At 36.1% G+C, this 14439-nt stretch overlaps 4 protein-coding genes across 8 annotated transcripts in view; 1 reads left to right on the forward strand and 3 right to left on the reverse strand.

The window, feature by feature from the left end:
* The window catches only part of LOC111447995 (lysophospholipid acyltransferase LPEAT2-like), a 7412-nt gene extending 2744 nt beyond the window's left edge, over positions 1-4668 (reverse strand). Inside the window, exons 1-8 of the mRNA XM_023087428.1 lie at positions 4146-4668; positions 3493-3673; positions 2915-2974; positions 2252-2415; positions 2101-2164; positions 1930-1998; positions 717-812; positions 100-144 (exon numbers count right to left, since the gene is read on the reverse strand). Of these exons, the coding sequence (XP_022943196.1) occupies positions 100-144; positions 717-812; positions 1930-1998; positions 2101-2164; positions 2252-2415; positions 2915-2974; positions 3493-3673; positions 4146-4600 (1134 nt within the window). The 5' untranslated portion in view covers positions 4601-4668. The remainder of the gene's footprint in view (positions 1-99; positions 145-716; positions 813-1929; positions 1999-2100; positions 2165-2251; positions 2416-2914; positions 2975-3492; positions 3674-4145) is intronic.
* Positions 4669-5469: 801 nt separating this feature from the next.
* LOC111453830 (glyoxylate/hydroxypyruvate reductase HPR3-like) lies at positions 5470-7752 on the reverse strand. Its single transcript, XM_023095126.1, has 2 exons — positions 7252-7752; positions 5470-6161 (listed from the first exon to the last, which is right to left on the reverse strand). Exons 1-2 carry the CDS (start codon positions 7708-7710, stop codon positions 5631-5633), a joined length of 990 nt encoding a protein of 329 aa, XP_022950894.1. The 5' UTR covers positions 7711-7752; the 3' UTR covers positions 5470-5630.
* Positions 7753-8356: 604 nt separating this feature from the next.
* LOC111445342 (RNA polymerase I termination factor) lies at positions 8357-13126 on the forward strand. Of its 4 annotated transcripts, none has more exons than XR_002710820.1 (3): positions 8357-8497; positions 10414-12453; positions 12821-13126. XR_002710820.1 is itself a non-coding variant. In XM_023083670.1 (2 exons), the coding sequence occupies exon 2, from the start codon at positions 10414-10416 to the stop codon at positions 12385-12387; it is 1974 nt and encodes a 657-aa protein (XP_022939438.1). In that variant the 5' UTR covers positions 8360-8537; the 3' UTR covers positions 12388-12714. The 4 variants fall into 4 exon arrangements, 1 of the variants encoding a protein (XP_022939438.1); XR_002710821.1 differs by having other exon boundaries at positions 8360-8537; positions 12818-13126; XR_002710819.1 differs by having other exon boundaries at positions 8360-8537.
* The window catches only part of LOC111445350 (UDP-galactose/UDP-glucose transporter 2-like), a 4271-nt gene continuing 2404 nt past the window's right edge, over positions 12573-14439 (reverse strand). Inside the window, exons 4-8 of one of the 2 annotated variants that reach the window (XM_023083687.1) lie at positions 13902-14144; positions 13719-13820; positions 13516-13623; positions 12691-12995; positions 12573-12659 (exon numbers count right to left, since the gene is read on the reverse strand). In XM_023083687.1, the coding sequence (XP_022939455.1) occupies positions 12744-12995; positions 13516-13623; positions 13719-13820; positions 13902-14144 (705 nt within the window). In that variant the 3' untranslated portion in view covers positions 12573-12659; positions 12691-12743. Of the gene's footprint in view, positions 12660-12688; positions 12996-13515; positions 13624-13718; positions 13821-13901; positions 14145-14439 lie in introns of those variants that run through there. The other variant, XM_023083694.1, reaches the window with a different exon arrangement.

A 14439-nucleotide genomic window follows, 5' to 3' on the forward strand; every position in this document is an offset into this window, starting at 1 on the left:
GGGGGGGGGGGGGGGGAACCATTGTAATACACAATCAGAAAAGTATGTGAAATATAGGAGACGTTTCAGAAGGTCAAGAACATAAACAAAAGGACTCACTTGGTCTATCTTGGATATTTCAATCATATAATCAGAGGGTCTCTCCTGCAAAATTGTTACCACAGCAAGGTAAATATAAAAAAAAAAAATTAAGATATAAGCATAATTCCAGATAAACAGCAGATGCTAAGATACAAGAAAGTAAAACAAAACCATAAAGACCATTAACATCACCAAGAACATAACATGGCCGCACATGTATTGTAGATCTAATCAAGTTGAAACCCCTGGGTAGGTGGTGCATAGTAAACCAGATCCATCATTCACATTTAAACGGTATGTACCAAATTAATTTTTTTTTTTCACAAACTACTGAAAGTTGCTTATATCAATAATGTAGAAAAATATGTGTTGAAAAAGGTCTAAAGGAAGCACTACTGTTACTATCCTCTCACTTCCATTTTTCTTGATTGGAAGGCATTTTGTAGTGGTTTCCTTGGGCGGGGGAGGCCCTCATCCCCTGGCCCTTGGGCTGTCTTTCCAGTTTTTTGTTTATTATATCTTCGATGTTTCTTGTAGAAAAAGGTTCAAAGAGAAGCACAAGAGTAAAATGTGAATTATTGGGGAGAACAAAGATATTAAATGCAACATTAGAAAGAAAAAAAATATATACATACTTGATTTGCCTCGGCAGCCTTGGTTAGAAGCATTAAATCTCCATATGAGTGAGCCGTTTGGACAACATTTAGAGCAGTGGCCATTGCAAGGCTAGTCTGCACGAATAATTTTTCAATTCTCAACAAGAAAAAATATTGAACTGTGCAAAATAGAATAAGTAACCAAGCAAATAAGTTATTAGGTTATAAAAGACATGTACTAGAATTTGATTAAGTAAAAAATAATTCCAACATACACACCGTCCACTTCCCAAGTGGTTCTCCACCCTATTAGGCAATAAGCCTTAGTTATGAACTTATATGAGTACTTTTTATCCATGTTCAAGTATCCTCGATTCTTTTAGGTCTTGAAATTTATCGATTAACCACCTTAATTTGAATCAATGTTCAAATCCTCGAGTAAGGAAAGTGCAGTACAAGATTCAAAGGGAGCTATATTCATCCAAAACAAACTGGAACTTGGAAGTGCAGGGTAAAGAAGAGTTAGGAGCATTAAAAATGAGATGATAGCTGCTTTTAACAAGAATTAAGGAATTGGCGATCTGAGATAGTGTCAATATGCAGAGAGAAAGTTGTTCAGACTGATGGTTTTAGTGAGAGAAATTTAAAAACTCCAAGGAACACTTTAAGGTAATAAATTTCCTAATCATCTCAAGGAGAGAGGCAACAAAAAGGTGCCGCTTGAGTGAAGGAAGGTGCACTTAATAAAATACTAAATAAATCCAATCTACAACAACAGTAAGTAAAAAAAAATATATCCTTTTAATGCATAAAAACATTAACAACACTAATTAATTAAATAATTATGAGAAATGGACATATTCAGGCTAAAAAAAAGTAGGGACATTTTGTCTTTAAATATGAGGAACATTGTTATGATTAACGATCAGACAACACAAGGTTCAAATACAACTAGCATTTGTCATGGAGAAATTAAGTCGTCTTTAGTCAGGAAAGAAGATTGTGCCAGAATTATATTTATTCGAAGCCATCTGTTAGTCATGAGGAAAAATAACATGCACTCTTTTCTAACGCCTTATCTCGCTCACTACGCCTCATAGGCGAGCGCGTGGTCTTGCCTCAACAACACTTTTAGTACACATACTCTCACTTCCATAGGATTGCCAGTGGAGAAAGATCGAGAATGAAGATGAACAAGAAAGTACAAGAAAGTAAAAAAAGAAATTATGAACTCAGATAAGTAGAACCTTACTCTCTTAGCAAATTCAAGAGTGCTTTCTTTTCCATTATATCGCGGTGAAATAACAGGAAGATACTCAACCTGGTCAGATAATAAAATGTGACTTTAACATTGCCTAGATCAAATGAAATCAAAAGTTTTTTAACAGATGCAGGATACAAAAAACCATAGAAAAAAGAATACCTCCAAGTAATTGTGAAATTGCATGAACATTCTAATCATGAGCTTTGGCAAAGAAACAAATCCCCTAGGCAAAATAGAATTTCACAAACAACACAGTAAGATATAGAGTTGGCACTAAATGAAAAAAATTAAATGAGCAATGGGAACCTACCATGATTGGTCAAAGTGAACATGAGGATAACGAACAACGACAGGTTGGATTGAATAACCAGGAAGAAAAGCACCAAGTTGAAAAGAAATAAGAGACCTTCCATTTGTAGTGGTTCCCTCTGGAAATAACAGAACTCTTGGAAATCTATTGCAAGAAGCCTTTCTCTGTTTTCACATCCTTGAAAGCATAGTTTTCTATCAAAGATCTTAACATGTTGATCCAAGTCGATAATCAAACAAGAAAAAAATGGGAAGGGATACTAGATCATTCATTCACCATGCCCTCGTAATAAACCAAGTGTACAAGTTTTGACCATAGTTTAAAAAAATAATACTTTAACTAAAACTAGATGCATTATTTATATAAAATATAATGCAACTTGTAAGTAATCAAATAAAGAGGTGCTTCAAAATTTTTAATGAGAAATTGTAAACAAAATGATTCAAAAGTGATTCACCAACCATTGTAATACAAAGAAGACCTGGAAGCTAAGGGCCCTTATTGAAGCACACACCAAACGTTTTTATTCTCAAAAGAAATAAGAATTTTTTTTATTAAAGCCCCAAGTCAATAAACAATGTCTCATACAACAATGCTCATCAACATGGGTATTATACACAAAGTGATGTATAAGTACATGTAAAAGTTACAGAAACTTTTTACCTTTATTTCACTAATAGCATGCTTCTTTGATGTAGGTGAAAACCTATCTACATATATCACCTGAGAAATGTAAACAATAAATTAATGTACAGCATTTAATAACTAGATGACCTACTTAATTATGAACATTGTTTTAAGATGTCAGGTGCATAAGTCCTAGGCCCGGCCCCTACACCTCACATCAAAGAAGCGAGGCTCCCTTAATGAAGGCATGCCTCAGGCTTCTGGTGTGTGCCTTGGCCCCTCAAGCCAAATTTAAATCTTTTTAACTTGAAGAAACTCATGAATATTCTTTAAAAATATTCATTTTCCCCATCAATCTCAAATAAAATCTCTACAGCTTCTCATCATCTTATTATTCTTGATACTACTTTTGTTGTACATACATAAGTTATTTATATTTTTCTATTGTCTGTCTCATTTTAAAAATAAAAAACCAATTTTTTTTTTTCCACCTAGCAGTAATAGCCCACAACGAGCTTTAAAAACACTGATTATGAACATTTATCAGGTATTCAATTAGGTAATGCATCTTTACTTGGAAAGAGTTAATCGAGTGGTAAAGGCCATGAAATGACCTGCATAGCTCTGATAATGGTCCCAACAAAGGGAATGGAATCATGGGATTCAGCTGCGACCATAGTTGGAAATAACTCATAAAAATAAAAGATAGGTTCTATATAAGATACATGATTTGATACAATAATTGGAGCAATTTCCCTTGGAGCAGGCTTCCCTTTTCTTGTTATCCATTGATATCTGAAGCAGAGGAAGAAAGACAAACAAAAGATAATCATTAAATTAGAAAAATAGTAGTAGACAAACAACATTATATATAAATTAACATAGTCTGCGCTCAACAGAAGAGATAACCAATCAAACAGAACCCGTGCAAGAAATTTTCCTTTTCCTCTTATGTTTTGCTTGAAAGTATTAATAAATTCAAAGACATCCAGTAAGATTTTAGGACTTGACGAGAGAATTCTAGTCATTTTTATTTCAGAAATTTATTAATCCACTACTCATTCCAATAACTTGCAATAATCTTCAAATGAAGTTTAGATAACATACAAAATAGCCAACACATCGAGAGATGATAGTATAGCTACAATGCAAATACAGCAGCAATTGAATAAGGACAGATCGTCGTTAAGAATGCCAACAAACACAGCAAAATTGAAATTCAGTATAAATAGATGAAATTCAAACAAGAACCAGAAGCATGTCTCACCCAAAAGAAAAGAGAATACACCGCCCGCAAAGCCTCGTAACTCCCATAAGCCTACGCCTCCACTTCGGCATCGGATTCTCCTTATCCTTCCACCCGTGAAGCGCCGCCTTAGTGGCTAAATATCCAACCAAAAGACATAGCCCAAACAGAACAAGACGTACAAGCGCAATAGGTATGCAAACCACAATCTTAACCCACTCATAAACCCCATCGATACTCGGCGTGTTATTCCGAAACGGATCGACCGTTGTCGACTCGGGAACGGAGAATCCATCAGAGCCAAGAAAGGCAAAAGGATTGCGACAGTATAATCGAGGATGATCGTGATGGTTTCCGTTCTGATTATTGATCTGCTCCGGTGGACCGCCGTCGTCGTCTTCGATTCTGAGCATCACCTCGACGCCGTCTGAGGGCTCGGCGGGGAGCAGCGGCGAGGTGAGATCGTGGTCCGCCATTGATGGGATGGGAAGAAGGAAGGGAGAAAGAGAGAGGCCAATGAATGGATGAGAAAATGCCCAATTTCTCTGCGGCGGCTATGAGTCCGCGACCCGTCATTTTCCCGGGAATATTTATTTTTTCATTTATTATTATTCTATAAAAGGAAATCCCCGTTATTAAGAAAACGAATATACTGGCACGTGCATACACGTGTGAGTTATTTTTAAAATTTTCCATAACACGTGATTATGGTACGGAAATTATTTATTTTTATTTACTTAATAATATTGGTTGACTATGATAATATCTTTGAGAGAAAAAAAAATACATAATAAATTAAAATTTATAAACTTTAAAAATATATATATATATAATATAAATTTTAAGATTTATCTAATAAATTTTAAATTTTTAAATTTATTGTAATTGATTGATGAGTTAAAAAAATTAAATGTGTCGTTAATGTATTAAATACAAAATTGAATGTTCGGGAACTTTCATGAAAAGTTTAAGATTTCCGTTCTTAATTACGGAGAAAAGTCACAAAAAACTCATAGTGAGATTCTCAAAGCTTTTGGACTTTACCCTGTATAATTCTCCAGGCCGTTAAGGGTAGGACGTTTTCATTCCTTCTTATCTCTAAGGATGGTACTTTATATTTTATCACTTGTGAAGGGTCCGATGCATAATTACGCAGCATAGAAACAGAAAAACATGTCATGCACGAGCATCAAGTTGAGTGGCAATGCTAATCGGTAAACTATAGGTCCGATCCGTTACAGGATCTAAAATTGACCTATAAACCTTAAGCTCAACTTGTTTTTCTCGTCAAATGTTAGTACCCTTTTTTATGGTCGATTAAAAAAAACTAAAAAACGTCACAAAATGTGGGTGACAAGTTTCCCGAGTCACAAAATCTCGGATATGTTGTAGTGAGCATATAGTACATCATCTACGACACAATTATAACTGTTTGAAACGATCGAAAAGTTCAATGACTAAAACGAAGCTTTAAACGTCTAAAATTCAAAAACATTTTTATACCGTTCAACTCGAATAATCCTCGAACGGAGTCACCAAAGGCTTGTTCGAGAAAAACGCCTCCAAGTTCTCGACCACCAATTGAGTCAATCCCACCATAGATTCAGTTGTTAAGACAGCAACATGAGGCGACAACACAACATTATCAAGATTAAACAGCTCTTCAGGAACTTCAGGTTCATTCTCAAACACATCCAGCCCAGCTCCTCCAAGCTCCCCTTGAATCAAGCGTCGAACCAGCTCGGTCTCGTCGACGATCGCCCCTCGGCCGACGTTGACTATCACTCCATCTTTGCCTAACGCAACCATCACGTCCCTGTCGATCATATGTCGGGTTTCGGCCGTTAAGCCGCAGCAAATGATGAGGGCTTCACAGTTGGCTGCAAGTTCATGTACATTGGAATAGTAGGAGTATGGTACTAATGGCTTTTTGGTTCTTGAGTTGTATGAGATTCTGCACCCAAAACCCTCCAGCCTTTTGGCTACTTCTGTGCCTATTTTCCCCAATCCAACTATCCCAATTTGCTTGCCGCTTAACTGTCAATCATTTATAACCTTAAAATATCACTCGAACGAACTAAAATTTTATGTTTCGGTCATTTTTCGATAGTAAATTTAAATTTTAAAATTCCACGTCTCGGATGGTTAGTACTCTAGAGTCAGAAGTGTTTCAAAAATACCTAGAAATTTTCAAAAGTAACAACCGTCAGTACCCTAATACATGAGGTGTAGAAAGACAGATTAGACGTGTTAAAAAAAATATCTTAATATATGAGGTCTAGATAGACAAGTTAGATATGTTTAAAAAATACCTAAGATTTTTAAGAAATAACAACCGTTGGTACCCTAGTACACGAGGTGTAGATAGACGGGTTAGACGTGTTTCAAAAATACCTAGAAATTTAAAAAAATAACAATCGTTAGTACCCTAATACATGAGGTGTAGATAGACAGACATTAGTATCCTAATACACGAGGTGTAGATAGACGGATTAGACGTGTTTAAAAAATACCTAGGAGTTTTCAAAAATAACAACGATTAATACACTAATACACCAGGGGTAGATAGACAGGTCATACGTGTTACAAAAATACCTATAAATTTTTAAAAATAACATCCGTTAGTACCCTAATACACGAGGTGTAGATAGACACATTAGACGTGTTTCAAAAATACCTAAGAGTTCTAAAAAGTAACAACTGTTAATACCGTAATACACCAAGTGTAGATAGACGAGTCATACGTGTTTCAAAAATACCTAGGAATTTTAAAAAATAACATCCGTTAGTACCCTAATACACGAGGTGTAGATAGACAGATTAGACGTGTTCCAAAAATACCTAGGAGTTTTCAAAAATAACAACTGTTAATACCCTAATACACTAGGCGTAGATAGACGTGTCGTACAGTTTAAAAAATACCTAGGAATTTTCAAAACTACCTTAAAATTAAAAATGGAGATATAAATGGTTTTCATCGGTATACTAACTTTTTTTTTTATTTTTATTTTTAAAAACTCTAACTAAAGTTTATTTTTAAGGGTATTTTTAGAACTAACTATATATATTTTTTATTTAAACAAAATTTAAAATGCTTTAGCTTTTAAAAATAAATAAATAATAGGACCTTTAATCCGAGGGAAAATTTCCGTTTGGAAGGCCAAATCCCCTGCTTCACGAACCGATCACCAGCCGAAACTTTCATAAGAACATCGATCAGTAATCCAACCGCCAAATCGGCGACATCTTGAGTGAACAAGTTTCCAGCATAGGCGATATCGATTTCACGGCGGCGTAATTCCGGCAAGTCGAGGTGGTCGAGGCCAGTGCTGGTAGTGACGACGAGCTTGAGCGCGGGGAGGCAGTCGAGAATGGCGGAGGTGAGTTGGATGCCGCCGCCGGGGATGAGCAGGGCTCGGGCGGATTGGGCGAAAGAAGAGAGGAATTGGAGTAAAGGAAGGTCGGAATTGGATGGTTTAAGGAAATGAAATCTGTTGGAGAATTGGGATTCCAGAGAGGGTAAGACCCATGGAAACCCTAGAACCAGAACTTCGGGAAGCTCGCCGGAATGGCCTCCGGATGCCATTCAATTTTACAAAAAAAATTATGCGGATAATTGGAAATGGAAAAAATATGGAAAATTAAATTTGTTTCTTTTCTTGGATAAGAGGTAGATCCTAATTTGTGGGCACAATTATTTCATCCATGCAAACAAAAATAATAGACAAAATTATTTAAAAAAAACCCTAAATTTTATATTTTTATCTTAATAAAAATATACTCTTCAATTTTAATATTATATTTAAAAAATAAAATTAAAATTTTTATTGTAAATATATGGATAAAATTATCTATTTAGAGGATGAAAAGAGTATTCTTTGATTATAAACTTATGATCATTCCCTAAATTAGCTGACGTGGGACATTCATCACCCAACACATATAAAGCTGACTAGGGAACTTGGGCCCATATTCTCTGCTCGATTTTTCTCGTGGGTTAGTCCATTTTATTTGGGGTTGGATTTTATTTATTTATTTACTTATTATTATTATTTAGCGTAGTATATTTTTTAAATTTTTAAATATTATTGAATAAATTTTTGTATTGTATAATTCATTTTAATGGAAATTGTGTTTTGGAAAAATCATTTGAAATATTTTAAATTAAGAATATTAATGAAATAAACTAAATATATTTTAAATTATTTTGTCTAAAAATAAATAAAATGTGGAATCCCTAATACCGTTCTTCTCACTTCCTCCACCATTCTTCACGCCGTCTCATCCTTCGTTGCAGGAGCGCAGGTGTCGCCGCTATCTCCTCCTCCATTTCAGTGCTGCCGCCGCCGTGTTTCTTCCGCAGCCTCCTCCTAGTGAGTTTCATTTGCACTGTCTACTCTCTTGTTGTCACTAGTATTCTCCCGAGTTACGTCTATGCTTTTCGTCTCTCCTGATGAACACAAATTAGAACTTGTCTAATGAAAGAATGGAGGATTTGTTTTTGTTTTTCTCTTTTCTTAATAGCAATAGTGAGTAGTTGTGAATAGCAACGAACAAAACCTCGCGGCAATATGCGTTTTCTTTTCGAACTGCCTTTTGCTTTGTTGCATATATCTATCAGTCGAGGCTATCTGTATATTTTTTTGATCTTGCTGAATAGATTTGTTGCAGATCTGGCAATCGAGGCTATCTGTATATTTCTTTGGTCTCTGCTGAAAATTGACATGTTGAAGTTTTCAGCATTTCTTCTTTATTTATCAGAGAATTGGTTGAAATAATCTGTCATTCAATTTTGTTCTAATTCCTAACTTGTAAGAGTTATTTGGATTGACCGAAGAACTTTTTATTTTTATAGATTGTAGTTGGATAGATTTATATATTCGTAGATTGTAGTTGGATAGAAGACAATTAGTTCTTCTTACTTTTTTATTTTTAAACTGAAATTGTCTCCCTCCTATTAACCAATGCGATCTCGCAACGCAAAACTGGGAAGTCCTTCCCTTAACACCGCCAAAGGTCAATGGAAAACCATTCTGAATTTCTGCTCCCTCATACATGATTGATTGACATACATAATTGGTGATGGAGCAAACACTTCCTTTTGGAAAGATATCTGGCCGAGGGAAGAAAATTTCCTTTTATTTTTATCTCTCTCTTAGTGAAGAAGGGGCAGTTAAAGATATGTGGCATGCTGAATGATGAAACCTTGGACTAAGAAGAAACCAGATAGATGTTGAGATTGAGGATTATGCACCCCTGCTGCAAGTTTAGATTCGGTCACTCTATCACAAAGGATTAGCTAGTGCTTTTGGAAGTTGCAGCCAAATTGAACATTTACCATCAGCTCCCTTTTGCACGATCTTTCTCCTACAAATAGCAATGCTTCACCACAACTTTATTTAAACCACGCTTTTATCGATAAAAATGAAAGAATAACAAGCTTGTCAGTTGAGAAACTGAGTTTAGGGTAGTGATATGGAAAGATCGACCCTAAGAAACCCGGAAACTCTCCTACAAGGCCATCAACACGAATGACAAGTTTCAAAGAAGGATGCCTCACTTGGAATCTATCTCCACAGTGGTGTTCTACTTGCAAACATAGTTCAGAAACACAACCTCACCTCCTGATTAATTGTGAATTTGCAAAGGCATTCTGGAACCATTTACTGTTAATCTTTCAATGGCAAACAACACTGCCAGATGATCTTAAGCTACTTCTCTCGCTTACTTTAGGAGGTCATCCCTCCAAAAGAGATAAGAAGCATCTTTGGTAGAATTTTATTAGTGCATATTTCTGGAACATTTGGGAATTTTCCAGGATAAGGAATACTCCTTTAGTAGGTTTTTGATGCTATAGTTAACAGGGTTGTGGCTTGATGAAGATGTTCTCTTCTTTCTCATCACATCACAATCTCCCTCCTTTTCAATTGGAGAAATCTTTTGTAAATCTCCCTATAGAGGGTCTCTGCCTCTTTTGTAGTTTCATGTATCATTGAATTTTTTTCTTATAAAAAAATTTAAATAATGCAATAAACAATGTTTCTTCGAGTTTACTGGTAATAAGAGCTTGTCTATAGACTCTGTACTCATGTACTTGATTTACAAAGTTAAAGAAAATATTTAGGATAATTAGTCCCAAGTGTGGAGGGCTTAAAGGGAACCTAAAGATTCTCCATTTTCGGCACTTTTATGTGAAGTATAGATAGATGTAGATGTAGATACATATCATTATTATTGTTGTTGTTGCTATTATTTTTTACTTGCTCACACATTTATATTCTTGTATTAGATGACAACTCCAGAATTGTTTGCTCAAGATGAAGATGTGACTCATGACAAAATGCAGATGCAAAGGTCAGAAAAGACTAAGTGGCCTGATGGTCCAGATAAAAAGAATGACGTAGAGAAGAAGAAAAAGAAGAGGAAGAAAGAACATAAAACCCATAAGAACGAGCAAAAAGAAGAGACAGAATCTGAGACAGAACCGTGGGCAAAGAATGAAGAAATAGAAACCGAGACAGAAACTTGCGTAAAGAACGACAAGGAAATGGAAAAGCAAAAGAAGAAAAAAGCTAAGTTGTCTGAGGGCATTGATGGAGATAATTGTGAAAGAGGGTCAGATGGAGGGAAGGAGAAGAAGAAAAAGAAACAAAAAACTGAGGATTCTAGAGACAATTCTTTATATATTAAGAAGGAGAAGAAGAAGAAGAAAACTAAGTATGTTGAGGGTGGATCACAAGAAAATGTTCATGAAGGAGGAGATGGATTGACAGAGAACGAGGACATTGGTGATCCCTCTGAAAGACTTTCTCCCAAGGGATCATCTAATTATGAAAGAGGGCCAGATGGAGGGAAGGAGAAGATGAAAAAGAAAAAGAAACAAAAAACTGAGGATTCTAAAGAAAGTTCTTCACATATTAAGGAGGAGAAAAAGAGGAAGAAAACCAAGTATGTTGAAGGTGGATCACAAGAAAAGGTTCATGGAGGAGGAATAGGATTGACGGAGAACGAGGACATTGGTGGTCCTTCTGAAAGACTTTCTCCCGAGGGATCATCTAATCGTAAACGAGGGCCAGATGGAGGGAAGGAGAAGAAGAAAAAGAAACAAAAAACTGAGGATTCTAGAGACAATTCTTTACATATTAAGAAGGAGAAGAAGAAGAAGAAAACTAAGAATGTTGAAGGTGCATCACAAGAGAAGGTTTGTGAAGGAGGAGCAGGATTGACAGAGAACGAGGACGTTGTTGGTCCTTCTGAACGACCTTCTCCCAAGGGATCATCTAAGAAAGTCAGATTTTCAGAAGATGTTGAGATTTTTCCAATAGCTGATGGCAAAAGCAGAAAAAAAACTAAGCAAGAAGATGATGGCAAAAGTAGAAAAAATACTAAGCAAGAAGATGATGGTTTAATAAGAGGCAAGCGGTTTTCCAAAGAAGAAGATGAGATAGTTAAAACGGCTGTCATGCAATACATTCATGAACACGGGCTTGGCGATGAAGGTCTCAAAAAGGTTCTTAAATGTAGGGAGTTTCCTGAACTGAAAAATTGTTGGAAGGACATAGGAAAATCCTTACCTTACAGACCTTATTTGAGTGTATACTATAGAGCTCACATCTTGTTTGAAAGGGACGAGTCGCGTAAATGGACACCCGAGGAATATGAAATTGTCCGAAAGTTTCATGAAAAATATGGATCGGATTGGAAAGGATTGGCTGATGCTCTTGGAAAACATAGGTTTCATGTGAAAGATACATGGCGACGAATAAAACTCACCAATATGAAGAAAGGACGTTGGACACAAGACGAGTACCAGAAATTATTTGATCTAGTTAACACAGACCTGCGAAACAAGGCTTCCGAAGAAAAAATATCCAAGCACGGAATGCTACGTGACAACATCTGCTGGGGAGCAATTAGCGACAAGTTGGCCACGAGATCAAATGCTCTTTGCTGCATGAAATGGTATCGCCAGTTAACGTCACCAATGGTTGCTGAGGGTGATTGGGAAGATGTCGATGACTACCGACTTGTCGATGCTCTGTCCAGCTTGGACGCTGTCTCCATCGAAGATGTGGAATGGGACCAACTGCTTGAGCATAGGGATGGTGATATATGTAGAAAGCGGTGGTCTCAAATGGTCAAACACATAGGTGATAATGGCAACAAGTCATTTTCTGAACAAGTTGAACTTCTTTCCAAGCGATATAGCATTGATGTACTTGAAGCAAGAGAAGCCTTTGATGCTGCACCTATAGTTGATTAAGCAAAACATGGTTCAACGAGGAACTCATAGCTTGCTTTCATTGCATCTCCAAAGTCTTCCTGTTCTGTAAGTCGTTTTTTGTTGCTGCTTAATTTAATTTGTTAGTTACTACCATTGAAATTAATAGGAGTTTTTTTTGTAGACCACAATTTCTCTAGTGAACATCTTTAATCTTGAGCTGGGCCTTTGGTTAAATTATGTTCTATAAGTTATCTTTTCATTGTTTTGATCAGACAATTTAGAAGTTTGAGACAGGAAATCTTAGGTAATATCTTGGAACCGTATGGTTGAAAGTGCATCCATCTTGCATTTATAAATTGAAAGTTGGAAATAAGAACAATAAATAGGATCCTAATTTAAACCAATGGCCTTCTTTCTTCATCTTTTTCGCTTCTTATTTGATGTGCTGCCATTTCATTGTCAATGTTAGCAGGTCTTGAACTCTCGGTACTCGGAAAAGCTCTGTTTTTCGGCTTGTAATCGGGTAAGAGCTTCAGTGTGATCCCCATCCCTATGAGTAGTAGACCCGTCGCATGTTGTTCACTTAATGGCTTTGTGAATATCAAGTAAGATAGAAGTAATGTCACTGCCTTTCTAGCTGTTGTTATCTGTGACAGAATTCAATTGTTTTGAGGTGTTAGTAGGATCATAATAATTCAAAATTTCAATCCTATTCTCAATCATTAATAGTCCTAGGAAATTTAATGTAGACACGTCTTTTAAAGCCCCGTATGATGCATTTTGAAATTGTGTTTATTTTCTCACATTTTCTCTACAATCGCTTACCAAGAACAAAAAATCACATGGTTATCAAATGAGGCCTTAGACGTCGAGATTTCAAACGACTTTTATGCGGCGTTTTGTGACAATATTTTGAAAATTTAAGGATTAGAGAAAACTAATAGGAAAGTTCATGATTAAACTAAGACTTGGATCATAATTCAACAGATGCACTCAATTAGATTCAATGATCATATCCTCTTTGGAATGCTGAAACTGAGAGGCATGGATGAAAGAAAAAGCTATGGACATTTATGAGATGCTTGAAAGAGCATTGAAAACTCCATAACTTAGCACATGTAGGAGTGGCAAGTAAAGTGACATAGGTTTTAAGAAGTGAATATTTACCATGGCTGTGGTAGCTGCCCCAAATAGGGCAATGAGTGAAAGAACAGAGACTTGGCCTATGTAGGTTGCCATGGCTTCAAAAACCAACACTCCGTATACGTATTTGTGCTGCATAATACGTCGTATTGTATTCTCAGAACGTGTATTTCCTCAGCAAATTAGGCGGTGAAAATGGGAGAGACAGAGAGAGAGCTAACTGTTACCTGAGAACAAGAAGTCCATGCTTTAAACAATTCTCCTGTCAAAAGCATGGGCGGGATCAAGAAAGGCAAGCCAACGACAGTCGAACAAAACAGCATCTCCATCTGTTTGGTTACTTTGGAATTAATTTATTATCACATGTAAACAACCACAGAAACAAGAATATAGCACATGAGGATCCACACCTGTGTCGTTTCGGGATTCATGGTAAAGATGGCTTCTTGCAAATTACCAAGAAACGAATCCATGATTAGAGCGCCCGATATCATGATCACACCAAGAATACTGAAGTTCGGAGATGTTTGTGCATCTGCTAATGTGAAGATGATCAAACCCACAACCAAAAGTACAGCCGAAACATATTCGTGAGCTGGATACTTTCGTCTAAGGCCGGGTATGAACGCACCCATTATCATCACGGGCAAAACCTGAAACATTGAAACCTAATTAACTTCAAACAACGAATCGGAAAATCTAATGTTCATTTCAATTCTAACTTTCATCATGAATACCAATCTGAAGGACAAAAACAAACTAAGCATCAACTCTATAGCCAGATGTTTGAATATATCTATAGCATATTTCAATTTCTTATGTTTTAAGAGTTTCAACTTATCTCTTTGTATTGTTTTTTTTTTCTCCAATTAAATCCTCAATTTCACAAAAGGTTAAAATTGTTCATAGATGATGTGAAGCCAAAAAAAAAAAAAAAAAAAAAAAAAA

This window comes from Cucurbita moschata, unplaced genomic scaffold, assembly GCF_002738365.1.
Source record: "Cucurbita moschata cultivar Rifu unplaced genomic scaffold, Cmos_1.0 Cmo_Scf00001, whole genome shotgun sequence".
NCBI classification, from domain to species: domain Eukaryota; kingdom Viridiplantae; phylum Streptophyta; class Magnoliopsida; order Cucurbitales; family Cucurbitaceae; genus Cucurbita; species Cucurbita moschata.

What these genes read in the sequence shown, in the direction of transcription:
- LOC111453830 (XM_023095126.1), bottom strand. Translation starts at nt 7,710, where the DNA reads ATGGCATCCGGAGGCCATTCCGGCGAGCTTCCCGAAGTTCTGGTTCTA. An exon ending in AATTTTCCCTCGGATTAAAG is followed by an intron (nt 6,162 to 7,251) that starts GTCCTATTATTT and finishes AATGATTGACAG; the next exon opens with TTAAGCGGCAAGCAAATTGG.
- LOC111445342 (XM_023083670.1), top strand. Translation starts at nt 10,414, where the DNA reads ATGACAACTCCAGAATTGTTTGCTCAAGATGAAGATGTGACTCATGAC.